The 24,091-nt window shown below is 41.8% G+C and overlaps 3 protein-coding genes, 1 long non-coding RNA gene, 5 other non-coding genes and 2 pseudogenes across 9 annotated transcripts; 2 read left to right on the forward strand and 9 right to left on the reverse strand.

Annotated features, from left to right (window-relative positions):
* The first annotated feature begins 3,075 nt into the window (after window positions 1-3,075).
* LOC116935366 lies at window positions 3,076-3,684 on the forward strand. Its single transcript, XR_004401239.2, has 3 exons — window positions 3,076-3,225; window positions 3,437-3,490; window positions 3,552-3,684. It is a non-coding gene; the product is annotated as an uncharacterized LOC116935366 (long non-coding RNA).
* Window positions 3,685-5,169: 1,485 nt separating this feature from the next.
* On the reverse strand, window positions 5,170-8,205 carry LOC116936294 (probable RNA-directed DNA polymerase from transposon X-element). Its single transcript, XM_045170763.1, has one exon. It carries the CDS (start codon window positions 7,819-7,821, stop codon window positions 5,170-5,172), a length of 2,652 nt encoding a protein of 883 aa, XP_045026698.1. The 5' UTR covers window positions 7,822-8,205.
* Window positions 8,206-10,197: 1,992 nt separating this feature from the next.
* On the reverse strand, window positions 10,198-11,134 carry LOC123470448 (putative vacuolar protein sorting-associated protein TDA6). Its single transcript, XM_045170706.1, has 5 exons — window positions 10,959-11,134; window positions 10,832-10,882; window positions 10,677-10,737; window positions 10,522-10,604; window positions 10,198-10,419 (listed from the first exon to the last, which is right to left on the reverse strand). The coding sequence occupies exons 1-5, from the start codon at window positions 11,101-11,103 to the stop codon at window positions 10,331-10,333; spliced, it is 429 nt and encodes a 142-aa protein (XP_045026641.1). The 5' UTR covers window positions 11,104-11,134; the 3' UTR covers window positions 10,198-10,330.
* A 13-nt stretch (window positions 11,135-11,147) lies between these two features.
* Window positions 11,148-13,509, reverse strand: LOC123470447 (putative vacuolar protein sorting-associated protein TDA6). The gene is made up of 6 exons (XM_045170705.1): window positions 13,400-13,509; window positions 12,135-12,321; window positions 11,823-12,026; window positions 11,580-11,744; window positions 11,369-11,457; window positions 11,148-11,294 (listed from the first exon to the last, which is right to left on the reverse strand). Exons 2-6 carry the CDS (start codon window positions 12,232-12,234, stop codon window positions 11,163-11,165), a joined length of 690 nt encoding a protein of 229 aa, XP_045026640.1. The 5' UTR covers window positions 12,235-12,321; window positions 13,400-13,509; the 3' UTR covers window positions 11,148-11,162.
* Window positions 13,263-14,394, reverse strand: LOC116935550 (annotated as a pseudogene).
* Window positions 14,395-14,479: 85 nt separating this feature from the next.
* LOC123470487 lies at window positions 14,480-18,568 on the forward strand (annotated as a pseudogene).
* Window positions 18,569-21,843: 3,275 nt separating this feature from the next.
* Trnal-uaa lies at window positions 21,844-21,964 on the reverse strand. Its single transcript has 2 exons — window positions 21,927-21,964; window positions 21,844-21,879 (listed from the first exon to the last, which is right to left on the reverse strand). It is a non-coding gene; the product is annotated as a tRNA-Leu (tRNA).
* Window positions 21,965-22,211: 247 nt separating this feature from the next.
* Trnar-ccu lies at window positions 22,212-22,284 on the reverse strand. Its single transcript has one exon. It is a non-coding gene; the product is annotated as a tRNA-Arg (tRNA).
* Window positions 22,285-22,729: 445 nt separating this feature from the next.
* On the reverse strand, window positions 22,730-22,851 carry Trnai-uau. Its single transcript has 2 exons — window positions 22,814-22,851; window positions 22,730-22,765 (listed from the first exon to the last, which is right to left on the reverse strand). It is a non-coding gene; the product is annotated as a tRNA-Ile (tRNA).
* Window positions 22,852-23,096: 245 nt separating this feature from the next.
* Trnar-ccu lies at window positions 23,097-23,169 on the reverse strand. The gene has a single exon. It is a non-coding gene; the product is annotated as a tRNA-Arg (tRNA).
* A 450-nt stretch (window positions 23,170-23,619) lies between these two features.
* Window positions 23,620-23,741, reverse strand: Trnai-uau. The gene is made up of 2 exons: window positions 23,704-23,741; window positions 23,620-23,655 (listed from the first exon to the last, which is right to left on the reverse strand). It is a non-coding gene; the product is annotated as a tRNA-Ile (tRNA).
* Between the last annotated feature and the right edge of the window lie 350 nt (window positions 23,742-24,091).

Consider the following 24,091-nt stretch of genomic DNA (forward strand, 5'->3'; position numbering starts at 1 on the left):
GGTGTCCGACCAAGCCTCCATGATCGGTTTCAAATGGAAGCTGTTATGTTCCCTGAATTACCTATCTGTGATATCTTAGCAAATCCCGAAAGCTCGGGACAGGTTAAAAACCCCATAGAAGAGAAAATCGACGATGAAAACGGGTTGCTGGCCGCCATCACTCTCTCACCCGAATCACCACCCGTTCATGTCGTAAGATACGTGCAAGAGTCATGTGTTATTCCCGCCAGAACAATGAAATTTATCCGAATAAGCATCGAGGAATCAAACAGTCATACGGCAATTGTGGAGAGGGCCCATTCAGCCTTTCCCAGCAAAGAATGGGTAGTACCGCACTGTCTGGTGAACATAGAAGGAACTCATGTCCGCGTTCCAGTCACGAATCTGTCAAATGAACCGCTGCTACTTAAAAAGGGTGAAAAGCTTACCCGAATTAGTCCATGGGGTTCTAGCAAAGACGCAACAGATAACGAAGGGATATGTGGCAGTCTCTTAGAAGAAAACGCGGGTCTATCAGACGAAATAAAACAGAGAATGACCAGCCAAACTACTATTTCGAACGAACAGAAATTAGAGCTATATACAGTCCTGGACAAATATGCCGAATGCTTCTCCAGTGAGGGAAAAGTCGGAGTAGATGCTGGGTACGCCCATCGCATCGACACAGGCGAGTCTCGTCCCATAAGCACACGACCTTGGCGAGTCTCTACATACGAGCGCCAAATAGTAGCAGATCAAGTGGAGAGTATGCTGTCAAAAGGAATCATCGAGCCATCTAACAGTCCATGAAGCGCTAATGTAGTGCTTATTAAAAAGAAAGACGGTAACCTACGGTTCTGTGTGGACTATCGACCACTGAATTCAGTCATCAAAAAGGATGTTTATCCAATGCCTAGACCAGACGACCTTATTCAAAGAGTGGCCGGTGCAGTAATCTTTAGTTCAATGGACATCAAGAATGCGTTTTGGCAAGTACCAGTACACCCTGAGGACCGGGAGAAAACAGCATTCGTGACGAACGATGGTCTTTTCCAGTTTAAATATTTATCTTTCGGGCTCTGTAACTCTCCCGCAACGTTTGTAAGAATAATCGACCTCGCACTTCTCAATCTGAAATGGACACACTGCCTCGCGTATATTGACGACATCTTGGTATTCGGTGCAAATTTCAAAGAACATCAAGAACGTCTAGAAGCCGTCCTCGCTGCCTTCCAGCGTGCAAAGATAACACTTAATGTGGAAAAATGCAACTTCTGTGTCTCACACGTCAAGTTCCTGGGACACCTGGGTGAGGGTGATGGCCTCCGACCAGATCCACAAAAGATTGCAGCGCTGGACAAATTTCCAACACCAGTGGATGTCACGTCTTTAAAAAGCTTCCTCGGTTTAGCCTCTTACTATCGAAGGTTCATTTATCAGTTCGCCCTTCTGGCCTCCCCCTTACATCAGTTGCTCAAAAAAGGTGTAACTTGGGATTTGAAAGAAAAGCATCAACAGGCCATGAGGAAGATGCAAGACGCCCTCCTGACGGCTCCAACCTTAGCACACGATGACGATGATGTGGAGACTTAATCTTGAAAACCGACGCCAGCAAACATGGTCTAGGAGCTGTGCTGAGTCGAGTCAAAGGGAAAACGGAACGGCAGATAATTTTCATTAGTAGAAGGACTTCGAAAGCGGAAATCAATTACCACAGCAACGCTTTAGAGTGCCTCGCCTTAGTATGGGCCTTGGAAAAAACTAAAGCCATACGTATACGGAAGAAATTTTACAGTCTTCACCGACATTTCCGCACTGAAATGGCTATTTTCCAAAAAGGACATCGATGGAAAATACGCTCGCTGGATCCTGGCACTTCAAGAATTTCAAATACAGATAAAACACATCAAGGGCCACTTAAACGTCGTAGCAGATGCTCTCTCTCGCTTCCCAGTCGGAGAATCAGAAGAAACGAACTTACCCGAGGCCATGTGTTGTGCCATGGTAGGAAGCTTCCATCCTCCGGAAGAAATCGCCCTCCTACAACATGATGACAGAGCTACAAGATTAATCAGAATGCAGTTAAGAGAAAACGGTGCCGCCGCAAGCGATACGTTTGTATTAAGAAAGGATGTGTTGTATCGAAAAAATCGTCAAACAGGATGAAAACTCTTACTGGTGGTTCCTTCATTCCTAAGAAGACAAGTACTTAGCACTTGTCATGATGATCCCTCGTCCGGTCACATGGGTATTACCAAAACATATCATAGAGTGGCAGAAAGATACTGGTGGAAAGGCTCCTGGAAATCAGTAAAAGCGTATGTATCGTCGTGTAGAGTCTGCCAGTTCAACAAACCGGTGTCTGGTCGAACAGAAGGACAGCTTATGTCCATACCAGTACCCAGCTCGCCTTTTCATACTCTCGGCATGGACCATATTGGACCTTTTCGGCAAACCCCCAGAGGAAATGTACACGCATTAGTTATAATGGACTACCTAAGTAAATGGATAATCGTTGCTCCATGTCCCGACGTCAAAACAAGGGGAGTTGTAGAGATTCTCAACCAGGCGGTAATTCCACAACATGGCTTCATAAGAAGAATTATCACCGACCAAGGAACTGCATTCACATCAGAATCCTTCGCCATGGAAATGGAAAAATCCAGCATTCATCACGTTTTAGCAACCTGCGAAAGGCCTCAAACCAATGGGCAAGTTGAACGAGCGAATAAGACTTTGGTGTCCGCGTTAAAAAGTTACGTTAACCTGGCCCACGATGACTGGGATCTCCATATACCGATGGCCACATTAGCGATAAACTCCGCTCGACAGTCAACAACTAAGCGCTCCCCATTCGAGCTAGTGTACGGAAGAATACCGATTGTATTGTATTGTATTGTAACAAATGGGTGTACAGCTAGGGCGAAATGTTTTACGTCCTAGCAACTGGTCTTCGACGTAGCAAGGACCTTACACACCTGCGCTTGTTTGTCTAGATGTCGTCTGGGTAGGGTGGTGAGGGGAGGGGGGGTGTTGAGTAGGGGTTTAGAAGCTACTGGCAGGCGAACGTTCCATCTGGCGGAGGCGAGTGAAATTCTATGTTCGTTGATAGCTGGACGCTAGGCTGCAGTCGTCTCGTATTCAATGGCGCCGTTGTGTGTGGTTGGCTTTCTGGCAACCTCCAGTGTCGTGAGCTGATTAAAGGTGATATAACTACCACCTTCAGGCCAAGTTGTGTTTGTGGAGGTAAGCAATGTTTTGTTCTACTGTTGTTGTTGTCATGGTGCTGGAGGGGAATATTTTTGTTTACGTTTGTTCAGTGAAGCTAAGAGAGGGAGGGGGGAAGGGTAACGTACGATGCATGTTCAATTTGAGTTTTTCGTTGGTTGGGATGATGTTGTAGTGTGGAGTGATGGAGCTAGACTGTATGTCTAAATTTCTTTTGGATTTCCTTCAGGTATGCAGGGGAGAGTTTAATGTGGATGGTTTGTGATCCCCCGTAGGTGATCTGGTAATTTGAGTATTCTGTTTTTTGACTGTATACGACTAACTTTTCTTTTCATTATCCCCAGTTTACATTGCTGCTGCCGTAGAGTACTTGAGTGGGTGTTATTATCAAGATGGAGAGATTCTGAGAGGCATGAGGATCCCGAAGTGCTGGTGAAGGCATGTCTTAACAGGATGCTGTATGTAACCATTACTTGTCTGATTGCTAATCGTTAGTCCTGTTTTCCCCTTTAGGTGATGGTGGCCATGAGATGACTATTGGTAGAGTCTTCATGCACTAGGAGAGTCATTCCTTGGAAGGCCGATCTTAACCCAGTAAAAGGAGCACTGTGAGGGGTGTTGCACTGTGCCTACTGGCCGGCCTGCTATGGACATAGTCCCCATTCGTGTGGTAAGTTGCTGGTTATTATTTCAAGATTTTTTTCAGCAGGAAGTGTGTGGTATGGAGATTCCACCCCGTCCGGTCTGGTTGAAGTCTAACAACCGAAAAAAAAAGGCTGGTCCCCATTGTGATCTAGAGGTGTTCGTAAATGCCATTGGTATCCTTCCCTTCGTACCTCCCTCGTTTATCTAAACGATGCTAGTAAGGCCCGTTTGTTTTAAGAATGTTGCCAGTTCGTTGCGGATAAGAAATTGGGTGCGGGTGTCGAGTTTCGTGTTGAGGCCAAGCAAGGTCTCGAAGTTGAGCACCAGTTTTTTGTTGTTGAACAGTTGTCTCATCTTTTGGCGCGCTCGTTCATTTTTTGGGCATTCTACTAAAATGTTCCGGGGATCTTCTATGACGTTACAGCCATACCGGCAGCTGGGGTCCGCTTCCATGTTTATTCTGTGGTTGAAGGCATTGAGGTAGTGATGGCCGGACCGTAGTCTGTGGAGACAAATTGCGATCTTCCTATCTTTATGTTGGTGCCATTTTACCGTCCGTAAAGAGGATTTCATTAAAATGCAGGGTTTTCGGCAGTGTTTGAGGGTGGCAAGGAAGTTCTGGGCCCAACTCTTCCTGAACATGGATATTTTTTCGCTCGGGGACAGTTTGTTGCTTATCTTGTTGTCTGTCTCATTGGCCTGTTGATTTACGGCTAGCTTGTCCACCTGCTCATTACCTGCGATGCCACAGTGGCTCGGTATCCATATGAGGGTGGTTAAAGTGCCACTAGACAACAAGCTGTCCATTAGTTCCCGGATTTCCGATATCGCTTCATTTTCAGAAGGGTTAGATGATTTAATGACTAGGATAGCGGGGCTAGAGTCACAGAATATTTTCACCCCGGGGTAGGACTGGTCACTATTGTAGATCATTTGGAGGCATTGTTTGATGGCTTGTAATTCTGCGGAGAATATGCTAGAGTGTTTAGCCAGCGTCCATGCCTTGGCTATGTTGAGGGCGGGGATAGCCATCGCGCATGTTGCAGTGTTGGTGTCGGTGGATACCGACCCGTCGGTGTAGGCGATAAGGATGGAATCGACCTGCTTTTGGAGTAGGATGTTGAAGAATGAAGCAGTTTTCTCCGGGTCGATTGAGGCAGTCTTTTTCGAAAGAGGAAACCATTTAGTTATGCATTTTGGGGGTCTGCTAGGCGCAGGGTGTTTGTGGCGTGAGGGAAATAGTGCGACCTCCGGGAAAGTGTCGAACTCTAGCCGTTTGAGTTTCCTCATAGTTTCCGATAGGCATGGTGCGCTCCTCTAGGGGTAGATCCCGGTGTAATGGTACTCGATTTTTGCTGCTGTATACATAGGGTTATGGGGCTTGTGCCCGAGGTTCAGAACATATTTGCTGGACAGCCAGTCCCTCCTCTCGGCCAGTGATTCGGTGCCAGATTCCGCGTAGAGCACTTCCTTCGGGGTGGACAGTTTTGAGCCTAGTATGGTTCTGATGATCGCCCTGCTGACCACGTTGATTTTTTCTAGATTAGACTTACTTGCGTTACCATACGCTATGAGGCCATAGTCAGATTTGCTGCGGACCAGGCTTTTGTATAGAAGGGTTAGCGTGTCCACTGGTGGCCCATATCTTGCATTGGCCACAACGGTGAACAACCTTTTGAGGTTAAGGCACTGTTTATGAACGTGTTCAATATGGGTCTTCCATAGTAGTTTCTGGTCGAACCATACCCCTAGGAACTTGAAGTTCGGATGCGAGCGGATGCGGTGGCCGTTAAGGAAGAGCAATGGGTCAGCGCCTGGCTTGTAGGATCTAGTGAAGGCCACAATGGCCGATTTGTCCGGGGCAAACTTCCATTTCCTGCTCCAGCTGAAGATCCTGTTTAGGGCGGCTTGAAGGATATCCTCCGCATCAGAAGGCCGTGGGCTGGGTGTGTATATAGTGATGTCGTCAGCATATAGGAGGGTTTTTATCGGGAGCGGGTTCGAGGGGAAATCTGTTAACATTATGTTGAACAATAGCGGGCTGAGAACTGCTCCTTGCGGTACACCATTTTCCACTGATTTGGGGAGGGACAGTTGGTCTCCAACTCTGACTCGCATGCTCCGATCCGTCAGGAACTCTTTAAGCCAGGCGAGCACGGGGCCGGTAATGCCTAGTTTGGCCGTTTTATATAAAAGTCCCTGGGTCCACACCGAGTCATACGCCTTCGAAATATCGAGGAAGGCTGCAACCGTTGACTGCTTTTGGCTGAAGCTACGTTTGATGTCGGACTCGAGTTGGATTATGTGGTCGTAGGTGCTGCATCCTCTTCTGAAACCTGCTTGATCTTTGTTCATCAAACCTTTTGTCTCGAGAAACCAGTGGAGGCGATTTGCGATGAGGCGTTCCATTGCTTTGCATAGGCAGGAGGTGATCGAGATCGGCCGATACGAAGTAGGGTCTTCTGCCGGTTTCCCAGGTTTTAGAAGAGGGATTACTATGGATTGTTTCCATTGGGGAGGGACGAAGGCTGATTTCAGGAGCGTATTGAATAGGTGTTTAAGGTATATTTGGTTTTTGGCAGTTAGGTTCTTAATCATTAGTTTGTGGACCAGGTCTGTTCCGACAGCATTGCTCTTCGACTTGGGGAGGCATCTGACAATTTCTTCCGGGGTAATGGGGTCGTTAAGGATTTTGGGGGTAGGCGAGGATATGCTAGCGTTTATGAATTCTTCAAATACAGTATTAGTCGGGATGTTCGCCGGATAAGCGTCGCCAAATTGGAGCAGAAAAGCCTCGGTTTTTTCTTTCGGAGAGTTGATGACTCCGCCGATCGTATTTATGGCTGTACCGTCTGCAGAGATGTTAGTACCTTTGCCTGTCATACATTTGACAAATGACCAGAGTCTTGGTTGGTCTTCGGGGCCAAGGTTGGACAGGAATGTCTCCCAGGTTTTCTTTTTTGTTGAGATGATATATTTTTTCTTAATGGCTTCCGCTCTGCTCCATTCCGCACGTAGGTTGGTCGATAGGGGGGATTTGCGCCATCTTCTGAAAGCTTGACGGGCATTTTTTACCAGTCTGTTGCATTCTTCGTCCCACCACGGCCGGCTTTGTTCCCCAGGCTTCTCTGTAAATGGCTTGGGTTTCTTGAAGTGGAGGAGGTTGGACACATTCATCGCCTTGGTAAATCTTTCTGCTGCCTCTGCCGGGTCCGATACCGAGATGAAGTTGTCCGCTTCCAGTGATTCCTGTAAGGATTTATTCCACTCTGCCCACTTTTTGTTGTTTATGATCCATCGTTCTGGTTGTCCTGAGTTGCGCGCAGGCGTGCTATTTAGGGTGATAGTTAGGGGTAGGTGGTCGCTTCCCATAGACGGGCCAACTTTTATCGAGGCTGCTATGGCTAGATCCGGGGATGTGATTGTGAGATCGATGGTAGATAGTTTCCCGGTTGATGGGTCAAATCTAGTCCCCAGGTTCGACGGTGTTATGAGGTACAAGGTTTGGCTGTTTAGTAGAGCCTCGTACATAGACCGGCCTGCTTTGTTTGTGTGTGTCCCGCTTTCCCACATGGGGTGGTGGCCATTGAAATCGCCCGCTATCACCATCGGGTTGGGTCTGTTGAACAGCTCTTCAATATCTGCCACTTCGCAGTCCCCTTTAGGAACGTAGGCAGAGATAAAGTCGGTTAGGGAGATGGTGGGGGACATGATGCTGACACCAATGGCTTCTATGGTGTCGGAGGGGGTTAGGTGCAGTGGAGAAAAACTTAGGTGCTTATGAATTAGGATCGCCACTCCTCCCCCTTGTCTGTTGAGGTGGTCCTTCTTGAGGATGTGGTAGGCCCGGAACTTAACATTGAATGATGGCTTCCAGTGCGTTTCGCTTAAGAGTACAATATCAGGTTTAACTAAGGAAAGATAATGTCGGAATTCTTCTAGTTTGGCTTTTGCAAAAGACTCTGGCATTCCACTGAATGCACGTAATCTTGTGTGGGTTAGGTGTTTTTGATCGTCTAAGGGTCATTGGCAGGATTCATGAGGTCCATTGAGTCATCGTTCCATGTTACTCCAGCGTTATAAGGTGAGCCGATAGGCTGCTGGTCTGCCCATTGATAGTTGGTCGTAGATGTTTCAAGGGGATGCGCTGTTGAATTTAAATTGAGGCGTTGGCGGGAAGGGGGATGACCAGGTGCGGTACCTGAGGATCCGGACAATTTGCAGAGCATTTCTTCTATCCTATCGAATCTTGTTTGCGTCTGGTTGGCTGTATCGATCTGTAGCTTCTCAATCCCATCCAGTTTATGGTCAAAGCTATTTACTTTCTTGTTAGTAGCCATCAGATCAGCAGCTATGGTGTTGATCTATTTCTGGAACTGGGGAATAGAAGCTTCTTTCAGCTCTTTCACTTCTTTTTGCAAGAGCATCACCTGGGTCTTGAGTGCTGCCATCTCATTAGATTGGATCGGAGTCTGCGTAGCAGGTCCGCTTGAGGCCCTTTTTGCGGCCGAGCTGAATAGAGAGGACTGCCTCTCGCGGGCTTCTTTTATCGTTATCCCTTCAAGGAACGCCATTTTTATTATTTTATTCATATCCAGGTACGCAGGGCAGGTGTAGCTATTTGATTCATGGGATTTGCACCCGCAGTTGATGCAGTGAATAGAGCATTCTATGTCAGGTAGATGGATTTTCCCGCATTTGGTACAGCTATGGTCTTTTTTGCTGCATCTTGTGGCGGTGTGGCCTAGCCGGAGGCATTTTCGGCACCTGTATGGGGTGGGGATAGAGACCTGTACTGGGAAGCTCATGGATGCAATTTTTACCCTTTCCGGGATAGCCGTTGCGAATGTCAGGATTAAAGTTTCGGACAGGGTGTCTGGGCTACCTCTCATTGGGAGGCGTCTGACCTCCGTGACATCTTGATCAACAAGAGCTTTTAAGATATCCTCCACTGTATCACTAATTGGGACGCCGAAGATAACACCGTTCTTTATAGCCGCCGAGCTATTAGGGACGGAGCTCTTGATGGGTCTGCCTATCAAAACTTTCATGCCTAGCAAGGCCGTTTGTTGTGCGGGATTGACCGGGGATATCGAGAGATCACCTCCGCTTAGAACTACACTATCCCGTGGTTCTCCGTAGGCGCTAAGAATGGCCCTTTGCATGGCCTCCCTTTCTGCGATCGCCATTTGTTTGAAGTTAGGACCATTATCGTTAAATTTCAGTATAACCGGTGTTAAGTTGGTTTCAGGGTTTCGGAGTCTTTTTGTGGGGGGGGGAGTGATTCCGTTCATTGTTCCTATGAGACTTTTCGCGGCACAAGTTTCACAGTAAGGTATTCCTTTCAGGTAAGGCGCGAGTTTGGTGCACGATATTCCGTGGAGGATGGGCGAGATAATTGAGGAGACTTTATCACTTCGCACTGTCACTATAGGTGTTTGGAGCTGCTGATCGACACGTCTGGACTCAGCCAAGGCTAGGACCGAACTCCATTTTTTTCCCTGATGTAATGGTGCAGATTTATACACAATACCAACACTAGTTTGGATCGTTTGTTGCACAGCGATATCAACGTGATTTCCTTCAAAAAAAATAAAACATGCACCTATGAAACTAACCCAACGTTGCCAGCTCGATTAATCAAGTTTCCGGACGAGCGATCGGCCCATCGCCCCGATTGGCTGTTATCGGGGTTACCGCCACGTCCCGAAAAAAGTCAATTGGGGACGATCGGATGACTAATTTTGTAAACCGAGGCGGGGCGGGATAAAAATCATGGGATAGCCTCGGAAGACCCACCCCCGAAACCTGAAAAACCTACCGCTTAGATCGTGGCCGAACCGTAACGGTGGGCAATGGCGTGGAGCATGGCTAGTACGTGCGCAGCCCATCAGCCAGCTACTTGGCTTATTGATGATGATGGGTAGAGCACACCCCGAGACAAATGAATAAATCGTGATAATTATTTGGCGCCATGAAAGCCGTCATTTAAAAAAGGGTGGTGGTGCTTACCCACAAAAAAACAACCAAACCCACTGAGCTTGAGAAGTATTTACTGGTTTGCACCAAAATGTTTTTTTGTTTTTTTGTAGTGAACCGTAGGGTAAGGGTAACGCAAAATTAGCAAACGGAGGACGAACCCTGATGACCATTCCACTGCTGGATTCGGCCAATGATAAACGTTTTTTACAAAACCTTATGGCAGTTCTAGATAATTCCCACCAAAAACAAATGACTGCAGTACGTGGATCCTCGTAACTGGCGTTCTTTGTGCATTAATGTAAAATATTTTCTTCACTCTAACGTGTGTCTTCGCGCACTTTCAACTGCTGTTAAATACGAAAATCTGACTTGTGCTATTTATTAATCTTTTGTTAAATTTTATTTAAAGCAAGTAAATGCAAACCTATACGCAAAGCGTGACTCCGCATAGAAATATGTTTTCTCTGTGTTGCAGTATCTGTAGGGCCATCAGTTATCAGTTGTCCATAGATGTCTTAGGTTGTGGTTCTGGGAAATCAACTTTGCTTCTTGGACCACTGGGCCCCGAACCGAGTTCACACTCACCTTTTTAGAACACCAGATCCGGTCGCAATTATGAGGATAGAAACAAAAAAAATGCATACTGGTTATTTAATGTTGTGGCGGATGATTTACACTTCATATTACCCGTAACAATTTCGTATTCACATCCTTCAGCGCTGTTACCCCAGTCCCCAAGAAAACTTAACCAGTTCAAATTTCCTTCGTAGCTTTGGAATGTGATTAGATTGAATACTGTATTTGGGATCAAAGCATAAAAACGCATGATTTGTTGTGCTTACCTAATGTTGCTCGGCAACCACGGAATGAGAATAAGGTTATCCCATGTTGTCCAAGCGATTCCTACATATATCTATAAGACAATTCAATAAAGAGAAAAAAAAGTCGAACGTTATTTGAAATTCGATATGTTATAATTATTATCATGTATTCTTTCCTTCATCGGTGAAGTCCTGGAGAGGTAAACCCGGGACGTAGGTATGCACGTCTGGTGTTAAAGCGTTGAAGGTTAACAGGTAAACTTGGAAAGCAAAGCTGTTATTAACCGGTAAATTTCGACAAACCTGGTGATCCCCAAAGACCATGCGAGCCATTTGCACTGTACACCACCGGATGAGTTCCCATTAGCTCAACGGTAGGCGGATATTGCGGTTCATATCTCGCATCCTTTTCGTAAGGACTGTCGTCATAATCCGGGTCAACCTGCATTTAAAGTTGGTTTATTCTTTCCCGCTTTTGGGTATGGCGACATGAAAACTATTATGGGTTTAAGCAGCATCTCGTACCGCAGACCAAACTTCTTCTCCAACAAAGAAATGAAATTTTTTTGTAGTCTCATTCCATTCATAATAAGCGCCAAAGCTGTGAACGTTAAGGTGAATCATATATGGCTGTCCATTCTTTTTGGAAGATACAAAGATAGAAATTTTAAAGATTATTTAGTAACAAGAATAGAACTTATCAATAGACGTACTCTAAAACGCAAAGCATTGTGTTCCCAGTCTCCTACATGATTTCCAAGATTTTTTTCTGCTCCAGCACAGCTCCCATTAATTGGAACGCCTGAGATGCCGTCAATGAGTAGAAATAGCCACAAAGTTCAAAGTTTTCGTAAAAAGTTAAATCTTACTACACTATTTTTTTTTCCCGCTAGGACACCGAATAAATAAATGCAAATACGCTACCGACACATGCATCCTTCCCACGATTATACGGGTAAAAGGCAAAATAAGAAACGTCAAGCGTTTTAAATACATCGTCGTATTCACGGTATATTGTGTAGGTTGGTACTCCACCATTCTCAATCGCCTGACCGAAAAACATGCCCAGGTTGTAACAAGAGGGGCAATCTAGGACGACAAAGAAGGGTCATGTTCAGAAAAATTGCAGCAAAATTTTATTTTTTTAAATGTCTTATTCAAACATACCTAAAGGTTCTCGCGTTTGCATGTGTAACGTTAAACTCGCTTCACCGCCTATAATTTTTTCGGGGGTTACATAGTCCTGGATAATTACACTTTGGTTATCTTGGACGGTGACTTCCGGTAAAAAAAATTCGACTGAACTCGGTAGAAATTTTTCTTCGCTGTGTAGCCAAACCAAAGGGGACCAGGATCGAATAAGTTCTTCGACTACACATATGAAGACATAGTTAAACGTACTTGTGATTACAATAGGGAATTAAATTATATATACGTATATATTTTAAAAAAGGGTATTTAAATTCTTTACATGGATACCTTCGGGTGTAATTGCTATGGCAGGGGTTGACATCAATCCACAAATGGCGACAAATACATAAAGTCTCCATTTCCGCACATGTTCCGTTTGTTGATGCATTATGTACTAACAAGGTGAATGTGTTCGGATTGAACGCCCCAATTTCACTACCAAACACTACCCAAAGTGGGAAGACCTAGTTATAAACTTTCAACAAAAAAAACAAATATCAGATAACACCTATGTTGATTGTTTAAGAAAAGTACACACCTAATCTACTGTGCTGAACCTCTGTTTTGTCTGTTTCATTATACTGATATCAAACAAAATAAACAATACCGTCTCAATGCAAAAACACATCATACAATACGTACATTCTGACGTCAAACCTACCGGAACGCTTGAAGTCGAAGTGACTATTTACCTATGTCAATATTTTACTGTGGATTACACTATCTGCAGAGATCGAATTTAAGACGATGTATGACGACGTTACAAATGTCTTCAAGTATTTGTATATTGCCTGATATCGCCTCTTCAACTATTCATACGTTTTTAAACATTTTATTAAAACTTGTAAATCGACGTAGTAATAATCAACGAACTATCTAAAAAATTTCAAATAAAAATTTCGAACAAGAATAAAGAATCAATTAGAAAATAGAAAGAAAAAATATCTATTTTCTAAAATAGAATTAGAAATTTCTAAATTCGTCGAATAAAACTTAGTATGGCTCTATCCAAAATTCTTATTTTTTCGAGCACTGATTCCACTGTTAGCCGAGTATCAAATTTTCGAATATGCAATGCAATATGCATATGCAAGTTCGAAGAATAATTTTTTTTTTCCTTTGCGTTTTTAAGCAAATAAGGCTTGATCCCTGTTTTCTATGGTTCACCGCCTAAAAATAGTCAATTTGGGGTGATCCAGCAGACTGTTTTGCAAGTTGAAGGTTGGGTAAAACAATTTTGCCGGATAGCCCAAAATTTACTAGTTATGGGGGTGAACTTTAGGGCACCCGGGTTTCAGCAAATCAGTGTCGAGCTCCGACTGCACAAACACAATTAAACATTCTAAATTTTTGTTAGAAATTTACTGGAAATTCGTGAATAAGTGTAAATCAGAGCTCAAAAAGAATCAGAACAACGAACAGAAAAACACTAGATTTATCCGACAAATAAAGAACAAAAAATTTACGATTCTTTATTCTTAAATGAAATTTTTATTTCGAGTTAATTTTATTTGGTAGAACACTGATTTGATTCGACAATATTTGGTTATTACCGTCATTTTATTGTAGATCATTTCTGTAAACGTCAAAAGGACAACGCTTAACCATCAGGATTTTTCTTGACGGGAGATTTCTGTTAATATCGCCATCTAAGCAAGAAAACGCGGATTTTAAACTCAATCAGTAAAAGAATACACAAGTTATGGAAAATACAAAACTTACATTTTCAAAACTTTGTCTCGTCCACCAGAAACAACTCGTTGCGAGTCAGGGCTCCAATCAACTGCAAATACTTCATCTCCGTGTCCAGGCAAATCCAAATGTAATTTCTTTGTCTTTAGGTTCCAAACTGTTAAAACAAACAAGCTAATCAAATCTTCTATACAAAAATTGGGAGGAAAAATAAAAATAATAATAATAACAATAACAATAACAATAACAATAATAATACTAATACTAATAATAATAATAACAATGACAATAATAATACTAATAATAATAATAAAATAAAATTCAGCCAGCAAAAACCTTTCAAAGTAGAATCAGCGCTTCCGCTTACAAGTAGGCGGGAATCCGCGGACCAGGCAATTTGATAAACGGCTTGTACATGACCCCTAAGGGTAGTTATGAATGTACCAGTTCACCCATCCCAGATTTTGATGGATTTGTCAAAGGATGCGGATGCAATAAGTCTAGAATCAGGAGAAAACTTAACGTCATTTACCAACTGCTGGTGACCGGTCATCCGTGCTAAAAAGTGAAGAGAAACAAACGAAACATAACAACAGGGTTTTTCCATCAAGCAATATCACAAAAACATACCTATATGCTTTTTATCTGATTCAGGATTCCACAAAAATAACGTAAAATCATCCGAGCCAGACACTAAACGTTCGGGTCCGATTTGTTGTACTTGCTTGTATCGGTCCAGAGCTTTATTCTGGGCTTCTTCAGGTGACAAGATTCTCTGTGGACGTCCTACTTCTGCTGGTTCGAAAGCTCCGGCACGGAGGATGAGAAGAAGGAGGAACATCGCTCCATAAGCCTCATCAGGGAAAAGTGACTACCCCAGTGTCCCTTTATGAAAAGTTGCCAGATTTCGGGAACTGGACCTGAGACCCCACGTTGCCAGTTCTAAAAAACGACATTTTGGTGAAAGTCCCTTAAATTTAGGTTTCCATGACGACAGTCGTCTGCTTTGTGATGTTCAAAGCATGGTTTGAATGTTATTGTTACGCTGTTAAAAGATTTCGAAATGCCCTTTAAGTGTGCCGTTCCAACATGCTCGTCTTCTAAAGGTAGTAGAAGTTTATTTAAGAATCGTGTTTCATATTTCTCAACCCCAAAAGATCCAATGCTGCTTGCTGAATGGGAAAGCAACCTTCACCTGTTGGATGGTCAACATCTTTCATCAAAGTCGAAAATTTGCCAATTACATTTCTCAGAAAGTGAAGGAAAACATGAAGGAAAATGGCAAAGATTGCTTTATTTCCCACAGAAATTGGATACTTAAGCCAAATGCTCTACCCTCAAGTGGTAAGTTGTAAACGATTGTGTAGTTGTTACCACCATTGTCTATGTACACAACGAGTTTATTTTAGAATGTTGTAACATTTTTTCTTATCCCTAGAGAACGACTTAAATTGTGATGCTCAGACACCTTTCATTGGAGTTCGAATAGTTCAGCCATTGCCACTTGCACTGGATTTACCAGCATTTATCGAGGAGGAAGCTGATATGCAGCACTCATAAGCAGTGCAGTCCCTTCCATCGTCTTTAAATGGTAAAATGTATGTAATTCATTGCATGGATGACGATAACTGATTCAGGTTTTACAATTTTTATAGGAATGAATAACACCAGTTGTGAAGCTGAGATCCCTTTAAGTGTAGTTGAAGAACTAGGCACTGACAGATCTACCTCAAAAGGATGTGCATGTACCTGTACATGTGGAAAATTAGGTCTTACAAACACTGGGGTTTGTACTATTCAGGAACAACATGGAGAGAAACAATCATTGGTTATTGATAATTTATCATCTGAGACTAACAATGCGGGGAAGCGCATCTGTTTAGACGATGCCACGGTAAATTTTTCTTCTTCAGTCTCACCATTTCAAACAGATATAAGTTTTAGAACCCTATTCATTTCTGATTATAACTTTTATATTGTATTCCCACTATTAAGGTTTTTACGGCAATTGAACAACAAACCCAACTGCAAGTGATGGCTACTGCTGAACAGATATTGAGCACAATAGTGTCATCTTCTTATTTTAGAGCAAATGAAGCAGTTTTAAAAATACCGCTACCCCCTGCTTGGGTTTGGGTCAAAGCTGCTATTGCCAAAGGATGGACGTGTAAAGAATTCGTTAGTGATGACATTTTTACAGCTACGTGTACGTTTAGAAAACGGATGACAGTTAACTTTGAAAAGTTACAAGTGGACTACTCAGTTTATGGGATGGAGTGTCAAAACCAGGATCTTATTACTAAATCGTTTACGAACATCTCCGAACTGTGTAACGCAATAATTCGTTTTCATAATACGAAAGTTTGCTTGGGTTTTAAAATGGACAACCTTGACATCTCCAGTTTGGCGGAAATAAAAGGCGGAATTCTGAAACACGGAACTTGGAGAGCAACCAGGTGATTAATTACTACATTTTACCATATCTTACAACGTTCTACATAATTTTTTTTATTTTGAAGTTGCCAATTGCTGTTGGCCAATGGGCGGCGAAACACATGCACATCATGTTTGTCTTTACTCAACGGTACCCGCAAAAGATTAAAACGCTTGGCGTTCAGGAATCGCCAACTGCAGAACGCACATTACCGTTTTCAAACGAAACAACAGTTGATTCAACGGCTGCGTTTACAATCGTTGAAATTGGATGTAGCCAGGCGAAAAGTGAAAAGGGCAAAACTAAGTAGCAAGGTAAAATCAATAAAGACCTCTGCGTGACCTTGTATGATCCGAATTACCTCTTTGTTACACAGTCCTTGAAAAAGAAGATAAAGCAGCTTGAGGAGAAGTTTGATGCACTGGATCACTCGAAGGTTGAGATGTTAATAAAAGATGATGTTCAGCTAACTGATTCGGTAAATTGAAATCCCCTACACCGAATATGCACAACACCAGCTCTACCTCGCACGCAGTCTACTACACCCAGTATAATCCACCCAGTGTTCTCAAGCCATTCTACTACACCCAATGTTCTCCAGTCATTCTACTACACCCAGTGTTCTCCAGCCATTCTACTACACCCAGTGTTCTCAAGCCATTCTACTACACCCAATGTTCTCCAGTCATTCTACTACACCCAGTGTTTTCTAGCCAGTCTACTACACCCAGTGTTCTCCAGCCAGTCTACTACACCCAGTCTTCTACACCCAGTCTACTACACCCAGTCACTACACCCAGTCTACTACACCCAGTCACTACACCCAGTCTACTGTAGTACTACTGTAGACACTGTATATTACTGTAGTACTGCAATAAAATATTTAATTTTTCCTTGTTATTATGATTTCGAATATTATAGGATAAGCGAACAATTCTTATGGTTTTGAAGAAGGCTAAATGCCTGAATAAGAAAAGTATGAGATACGATGCCGATTGGCTCTTAGATTGCCTTATCCTTCGCTTGAAGAGCAAGGCAGCGTATGATCAATTGGTGACGTCGAAAATGATTCCAGTCCCTCATGTCAATACTTTGAAAAGGCTGCTGAGTGGGATGTCCACTCATTTTGGTTTCAACACATTTGCCCTTCAGGCAATGAAGCGGGCTCTATCAGGGCTCCCGGACATACAAAGAATGGGATCGGTCGTGTTTGATGAAATGTCTATTAAAGAGGCATTAAACTTTAATGCCCAGACGTTTAACTTTGATGGCTTTATAGACACAAACAGTGAAACGAGTTCTACGATATTACCAGCAATTCACATACGCCTGGAAGAAGACGAAGTTTTGGACACGGAAGAATTGAAAATGGCTGACCATGCCTTGGTATTCGTTTTTAGGCCCTACATGGCTTCCTGGATACAGCCTTTTGCCGTATTTGCCTCCAAAAACTCAACTTCCGGTGAAGACCTTTACCGCTTGGTTCTGAAGGCTCTTGTATTGTTGGAAGAACACGGTGCCATCGTTAAATCAATTGTGTGCGATGGAGCGGCAACGAACAAAAAGATGTGGAGCTTGGCTGGTGTTTACGGTCACACGGACGACCATAAAGCCATTCTGAACAACGTAATGTTGCATCCAACAAATCAAGAAAAGATATATGTTATGGGCGACGCCCCACATCTGATCAAATGCATCCGCAACCATATATTGAACACGACTAACATTCAAGTATTTATAATTCGATTAAAAATGTAGCGCAATCGATTTTTATTGTTTTTTTTTTACAGATGTCTGGGAAACTTGTTAGCTGGACCCATGTCGAAGAGCTTTTCGCGACTGATAGCTCAACTGTTGGGGGTTTGCAGGCTTGTTCTCGCCTAACCCCAGTCCATATTCATCCAACAAACATGCAAAAAATGAATGTTTCTCTGGCAGCACAAGTAAATATTACAATTCCACGCCCTTCTATTTTATAAATATGTTAATATACCAAGAATTATATTAGGTATTATCAAAATCTGTCGCGGATTTGTTCCGGTATTACAGAACGCAAACAGAAGACCCTGAGCTTGCGCTACGTTTCAAAGACACTGAAGGAACTGAAGAGCTGTTCCGTTTAATTAACGATGTATTCGACATCATGAACGGACGATGTAGAAAGAATGCTATCTCAAGAGACGACTGGGAAGGAAAAAAAGACGTACTGTACAGAATTTTATAGCAATCATGAGTAAATAAAATAACGAAATAATATTACAGCGACTCAGAGAGCTGCTTACGCACATAGACGAATCTGAGTGCTACGGATGGGATTTTGAGGATGGATTTGACTGCCCACCTTTATATCCCGCGTTTGCCTCGACGTTGACTCTCTCAACATTGAGAGTCACCATACTCAGCACTATAGATTTGGTGGAAGAGCTGTTGGACTTGGGTTTTACCTACGTGCTGACGGGGAAATTTAATCAAGATTGCATAGAAGTAGAATATATACATCATTTCTTTGGTGTGCAAGCTTATAATAATTCTTTTAAAATTTAAATTTCTAGAGATTTTTCGGGATTATTCGCTCTTGCGGAGGCTCATGCAATAAACCAACTGTTTCATCATTTCTTCAGCTCTTTCGCATGCTGACACTGTACTACCCCACCAAAACTATTATTGGATCAAATGTGGATGGAGTGGAGCGCATGGTTCTGCTTTCATCCTACAAGGACTGGCTCAAAAATTTGTATATAAATAATCAGAAAGCTTTCGCCGCCAAAAGAGCCCAAATGAAGGACATTTTGTTAAAGGGGATTGTAATAGAGCTAGGACCCTGGGTAAAAGAAAAAGATAACTCCACGGAAGTCAGCGACAACATCGTCTATTATATCGGGGGCTATCTGGTCTATTCTTTTGGGAAAAAAAACAAAACATTGCGCTTGTTGTGTGAAGACCATGGCGGCAGAAAACGGTAGTAGTTTGCCTGATAATATGACCGCACAAACTCTGACGAAACTGAAATCAAAGGGTTGGTTAAAATGGGCGTCATTAGATTTGTTCAACCTATTGACGATTGTTGAAAAAACAATTATAAAGTTTGTAAACGAGGGAATTATTTTTTTGCGTGATGCTTTCGAAGCAATTTTAAGGGAACTCGTTTTCGATAATCTTCCTCAGGTGGGCTGCCATAAACATGGCAATGAGTTCATGACAGAAATCATTTTCAAATTTATGATATTGCATTTCAAATGTATCGCAAAAAGAAAAAGCATGTAGAGAACGGAAAAGAAAAATAGCAATGCACACACACACGCAAAATTGTCAAAAAAATAATGTTTCCTATCTGTCGTTCAACCCTGTTAAGCCCGATAAGGCATAACAGGATTGACCGTGCTCTAGCCCGACAAAGGCGAACAGCCGTCGTTTGACTTACTAGCGCAAGCCCGATAACGGCGAACGCAGTAGTCGTTGAATAAAGTGCTACGGCACCAAACAAAAGTTTACCCGAAAGAAAGGCATACAGTCTGGCAGGCTCACCCCCGTAAGACCCGACTGACCTTCTGCGCCAGCAGTAATCTGGCCTTGCGGGATAATCAATCCTGAAAGCAGTGGGCCTTACTTATTTCAACAATGAATGTGGATATAGACCCTACTGGCTTCTTAGTTGGCATCTACCTCGTTATGCTCGCAGCACTGGCGATATTCGAAAAGTAATTTTCGTATTTATTTTCGATTGCGTCTTCTTAATAAAATGGGTTTTTTCCCCCTTGATTTTTAGGGTTAGGAGTATTGATATTGCTCGCTGTTTGACTTTATTCGCGATCTTAGATGTCACCGTCTTTGGGCCGTTCAAAAAGTCACTTTCTGCCTTTCACCACTCTTGGTTAAAACGTCATCCTGGCCAACGAATCAGCATCAAGGAAGTTGCAGAATTGACTCGTCCCGCTTTCCAGCAAAAAATGTCTCCATCAAACATGATAGCCGGTTTCAAATCTACTGGAATTTATCCATTCAACCGATATGCAATTGATCAATCAAGATTTGCACCTTCATTGGTAACAGACTTGGCAGGTAATATTCATTTACAAACTATTTCAAATAGTGTCTTTCTTGTCAACAATTTTTACATTAGTTCCTTCTGCTGAACTACCCGACTCTGTTGCTACAGACAATTCATCAGTGACAAGTGATAACTCAAGCCTAGACCATATAACTCCAGAACAAATTCAACCATTTCCAATGGTAAAACAAACTGGGATGAGGAAAAAGAAAGCGTGTAATGTAGGTTCAACTAAAATTCTAACATCAACTCCAGAGAAAAAAATTATAGAAGATCACCATAATCGCATTCAAGCTAAGAAAAAGGGACTTGCAATACCTACGACAAATAAACCAAGGAAAGTGAAAAGTAAGGGCAACCAAGATATATGCATAGATGATGAAAACAAAGAAAATGATTGTGTTAAAGTTACACGAAAGAAAAATTGTGAGAAGGGAGATAAATGTGATGATGACTTGTCGATTAAAAATTCTTCTGCCCTTTCTGTAGTAAACAGAACCAGATACGAACGTGCAGCCAAAAGGAACTTGTTTTCATAACCGTCTTATTGTATTTATTCAGCTACAGTTGTTTTTTCATCTAAGTATGATCTCGAGAGAACTAATCAAGTTTAGTCAACCAAGTAATACATTATGTTCACCTGAAATCCTTCTTTCATGCCTTTTCTTTTTAAGTAGACATTCACCAAGAAATGAAAAGATTATTATACATAAATTTAAGACAAATAGTAACACAGTATTATTATTTATGAATGATAAATATTTGGAAAATTTTGCCACACTGATTGTCTGCTCTGCTTTCCACAAACAAAACGTCAACTTAGCTCCGCCCACAACTCCTCCCATTCAACACAGAAAACGCTGCCAATCAACCCCACAAGTGTCTGGTCCAATTAACCCAAAAATTTCTTTGACAAAAAATTACAAATTTCTATAAGAATAGGACACTCAGTATAATTACAATTAGTATAGAAAAATGTAGAATAACATTTTCTTCAAGTGTTACTATTTTGAATTTTTTCTCTTAATTACACAGAAAAACTATCTTAAAAATAATAAAAAAAAATTTAACAATTTTAGATACCTGTTTTTAAATTTAATTCTAACTTAACAATAAAAGCGTTTTAACTTACGAAAATTCATCCCCTCAAGTTATTTGGAATTTGAAACAAGGCTGTACAAATAAAAAAATTTTTTTAACAACTGGTTCTGCAAAACATGCAAAATCCATTCAACCCCAAAGTCAAAGCAGCCCCGGTCTCCCCTACTTATAATACTATAGTTGTGGGCCTTACTTATTTCAACAATGAATGTGGATATAGACCCTACTGGCTTCTTAGTTGGCATCTACCTCGTTATACTCGCAGCACTGGCGATATTCGAAAAGTAATTTTCGTATTTATTTTCGATTGCGTATTTGTGTGCGGCAATACAAATTCGTTTATTTGACACTTGATCGCAAAAAACCCGAGAGCCTACCGACCGAAGCTTTTACTCTTACGACTCTTCAGCGGCAACTGGCGCGAAAAAGTTTAGGAGGCTACAAAGGCTTACCTAATCATTAAATCACACGGATCTATGAAACACATATTGTACCGTGAGCTAGAATCCCAACTTTCTGCAAGACTTTTTCACATTTTCTTAAGCATTCCCAATCACAGCGAAGCCTTCTAGTCTTTACACTGTTCTGCCATACTCGTTAAAGGTGTTAATAAGTGTGTAATAGATCGATCGATCTCCTATTGACGTATTTTGTTATAAAACTTGTGTGCAATAGAACAAGTTAAATTATTGGGAAAGTCATATAGTGGATAAAACCAATAATTCTCCAGGCGAGGCTCGAACTCGCGACCTCGGCATTACTTCTTTTTCCTTTGCATTATTTATCAGCGCAATCAGTTACTGTCTTTAAGTACCATGCGCTAACCAACTGCGCCACTGGAGATATTTATCTTGTATTCCATATATACTAAGATTTTAAATATTGTCGCGGAGGGACAATAGCAGAAATGCTTATCTCTTCCTAGAGAAGCTACAGCTGACGCTGTAATTGTGTGATTTTTGATTTTCGTGACTTAATCATTCATAGAGTGTTCGCCCACATCGCAGTTAAAATCTAAATAATCTCTATCAACCTTTCTGCTTCGAGACAAACATTTTTAGATGCAATGCCATTAATTATTCATTTCCTTTACCTCTGGCGAGACTCGAACCCGCAATCCCCGGCTTAGGAGGCCGGTGCCTTATCCATTAGGCCACAGAGGCTTGCGAGTTAATAATTTGCATTTAACTTTTTAAAACATGAAATTGTTTACGTGATAACTACCCATCACCAAGCAACAATTTTGAAGATGTATTCTGCATTATAATATTCAACTACATGTTTGTACCACTGGCAGGACTAGAACTCTTAATTCCCGGCTTAGGAGGCTACAAAGACTTACTTAATAATAAAATCCCACGGATCTACGAAACACATATTGTAGCGTGCATTTAGAATTTAACTCTTTGCAAGACTTTTTCACATTTTCTTAAGCATTCCCAATCACGGTGAAGCCTTCCAGTCTTTAAACTGTTGTGTACTCGTTAAAGGTGTTAATAAGGTTGTAATAACTCGATCGAACTCCTATTGACCTATTTTGTTAGAAAACTTGTGTGCAATAGAACACGTTAAATTATTGAGATTGTCACAGTGGATCAAGACCAAAACTTCTCCAGGCGAGGCTCGAACTCGCGACCTCACCATTACTTCTTTTACCTTTGCATTATCGATCAGCACAATCAGTTACTGTCTTATAAGTACCATGCGCTAACCAACTGCGCCACTGGAAATATTTGTTTATTATATTTGTTTTGTATTCCATATATACTAATATTTTAAATATACTAGTGGATTAAAGAACTCTCAAAGTGTTAATTCCCATTCAGTACAGGTATTAACAGATTTTGATGTTCGTGACCCAATCATTCACAGAGTGTTCGCCCTCATCGCAGTTAAGATATAAATTATTTCTATCAACCTTTCGGCTTTGAGACAAACAATTATAGACGTAATGCCATTAACTATTCATTTCCTTTACCTCTGGCGGGACTCGAACCCGCAATCCCCGGCTTAGGAGGCCGGTGCCTTATCCATTAGGCCACAGAGGCTTGCAAATTAATAATCTGCATTTAAATTTTGAAAACATGAAATTGTTTACGTGATATCTACCCATCACCAAGCAAAAATTTCGAAGATGTATTCTGCATTATAATATTCAACTACATGTTTGTACCCCTGGCAGGACTAGAACTCATAATTCCCGGCTTAGGAGGCTACAAAATCTTACCTAATCATAAAATCCCACGGATCTATGAAACACATATTGTAGCGTGCATTTAGAATCCCAACTCTTGGCAAGACTTTTTCACATTTTCTTAAGCATTCCCAATCACAGTGAAGCCTTCCAGTCTTTAAACTGTTGTGCCATACTCGTTAAAGGTGTTAATAAGTGTGTAATAGCTCGATCGAACTCGTATTGACCTATTTTGTTAATAAAACTTGTGTGCAATAGAACAAGTTAAATTATTTGGAAAGTCATAGTGGATAAAGACCAAAAGTTCTCCAGGCGAGGCTCGAACTCGCGACCTCGGCATTACTTCTTTTACCTTTGCATTATCTATCAGCACAATCAGTTACTGTCTTATAAGTACCATGCGCTAACCAACTGCGCCACTGGAGATATTTACTTTGTATTCCATACATACTAATAATTTAAATATAGGGGAGAGTGGGGGCAATTGATACACTTTTTGGTTTTTTGTATTTCTTGAAGAAAAAACTGAATAATTTAATATAAAAGCTATATAGAATTGTAGCCTATTATCTCAGTTACTAAACTGTATTTTTTCAAATGAGAAAAGATTAATTTTAATAGTAGTAAATTGTAAAAAACTGAGGTTGCTTCGAGTGTTTTAATTGCCATGGTAGCAGGGCAATTGAAACGGTGTGTCAACGCAATTGCAACGCGGGTTTTCCCATAAGGAAGCTTCTTTATACCCACATAAAATGAAAATCACGATATCTCAGCAG

Source organism: Daphnia magna, linkage group LG3 (genome assembly GCF_020631705.1).
Source record: "Daphnia magna isolate NIES linkage group LG3, ASM2063170v1.1, whole genome shotgun sequence".
Taxonomy (NCBI): Eukaryota; Metazoa; Arthropoda; class Branchiopoda; order Diplostraca; family Daphniidae; genus Daphnia; species Daphnia magna.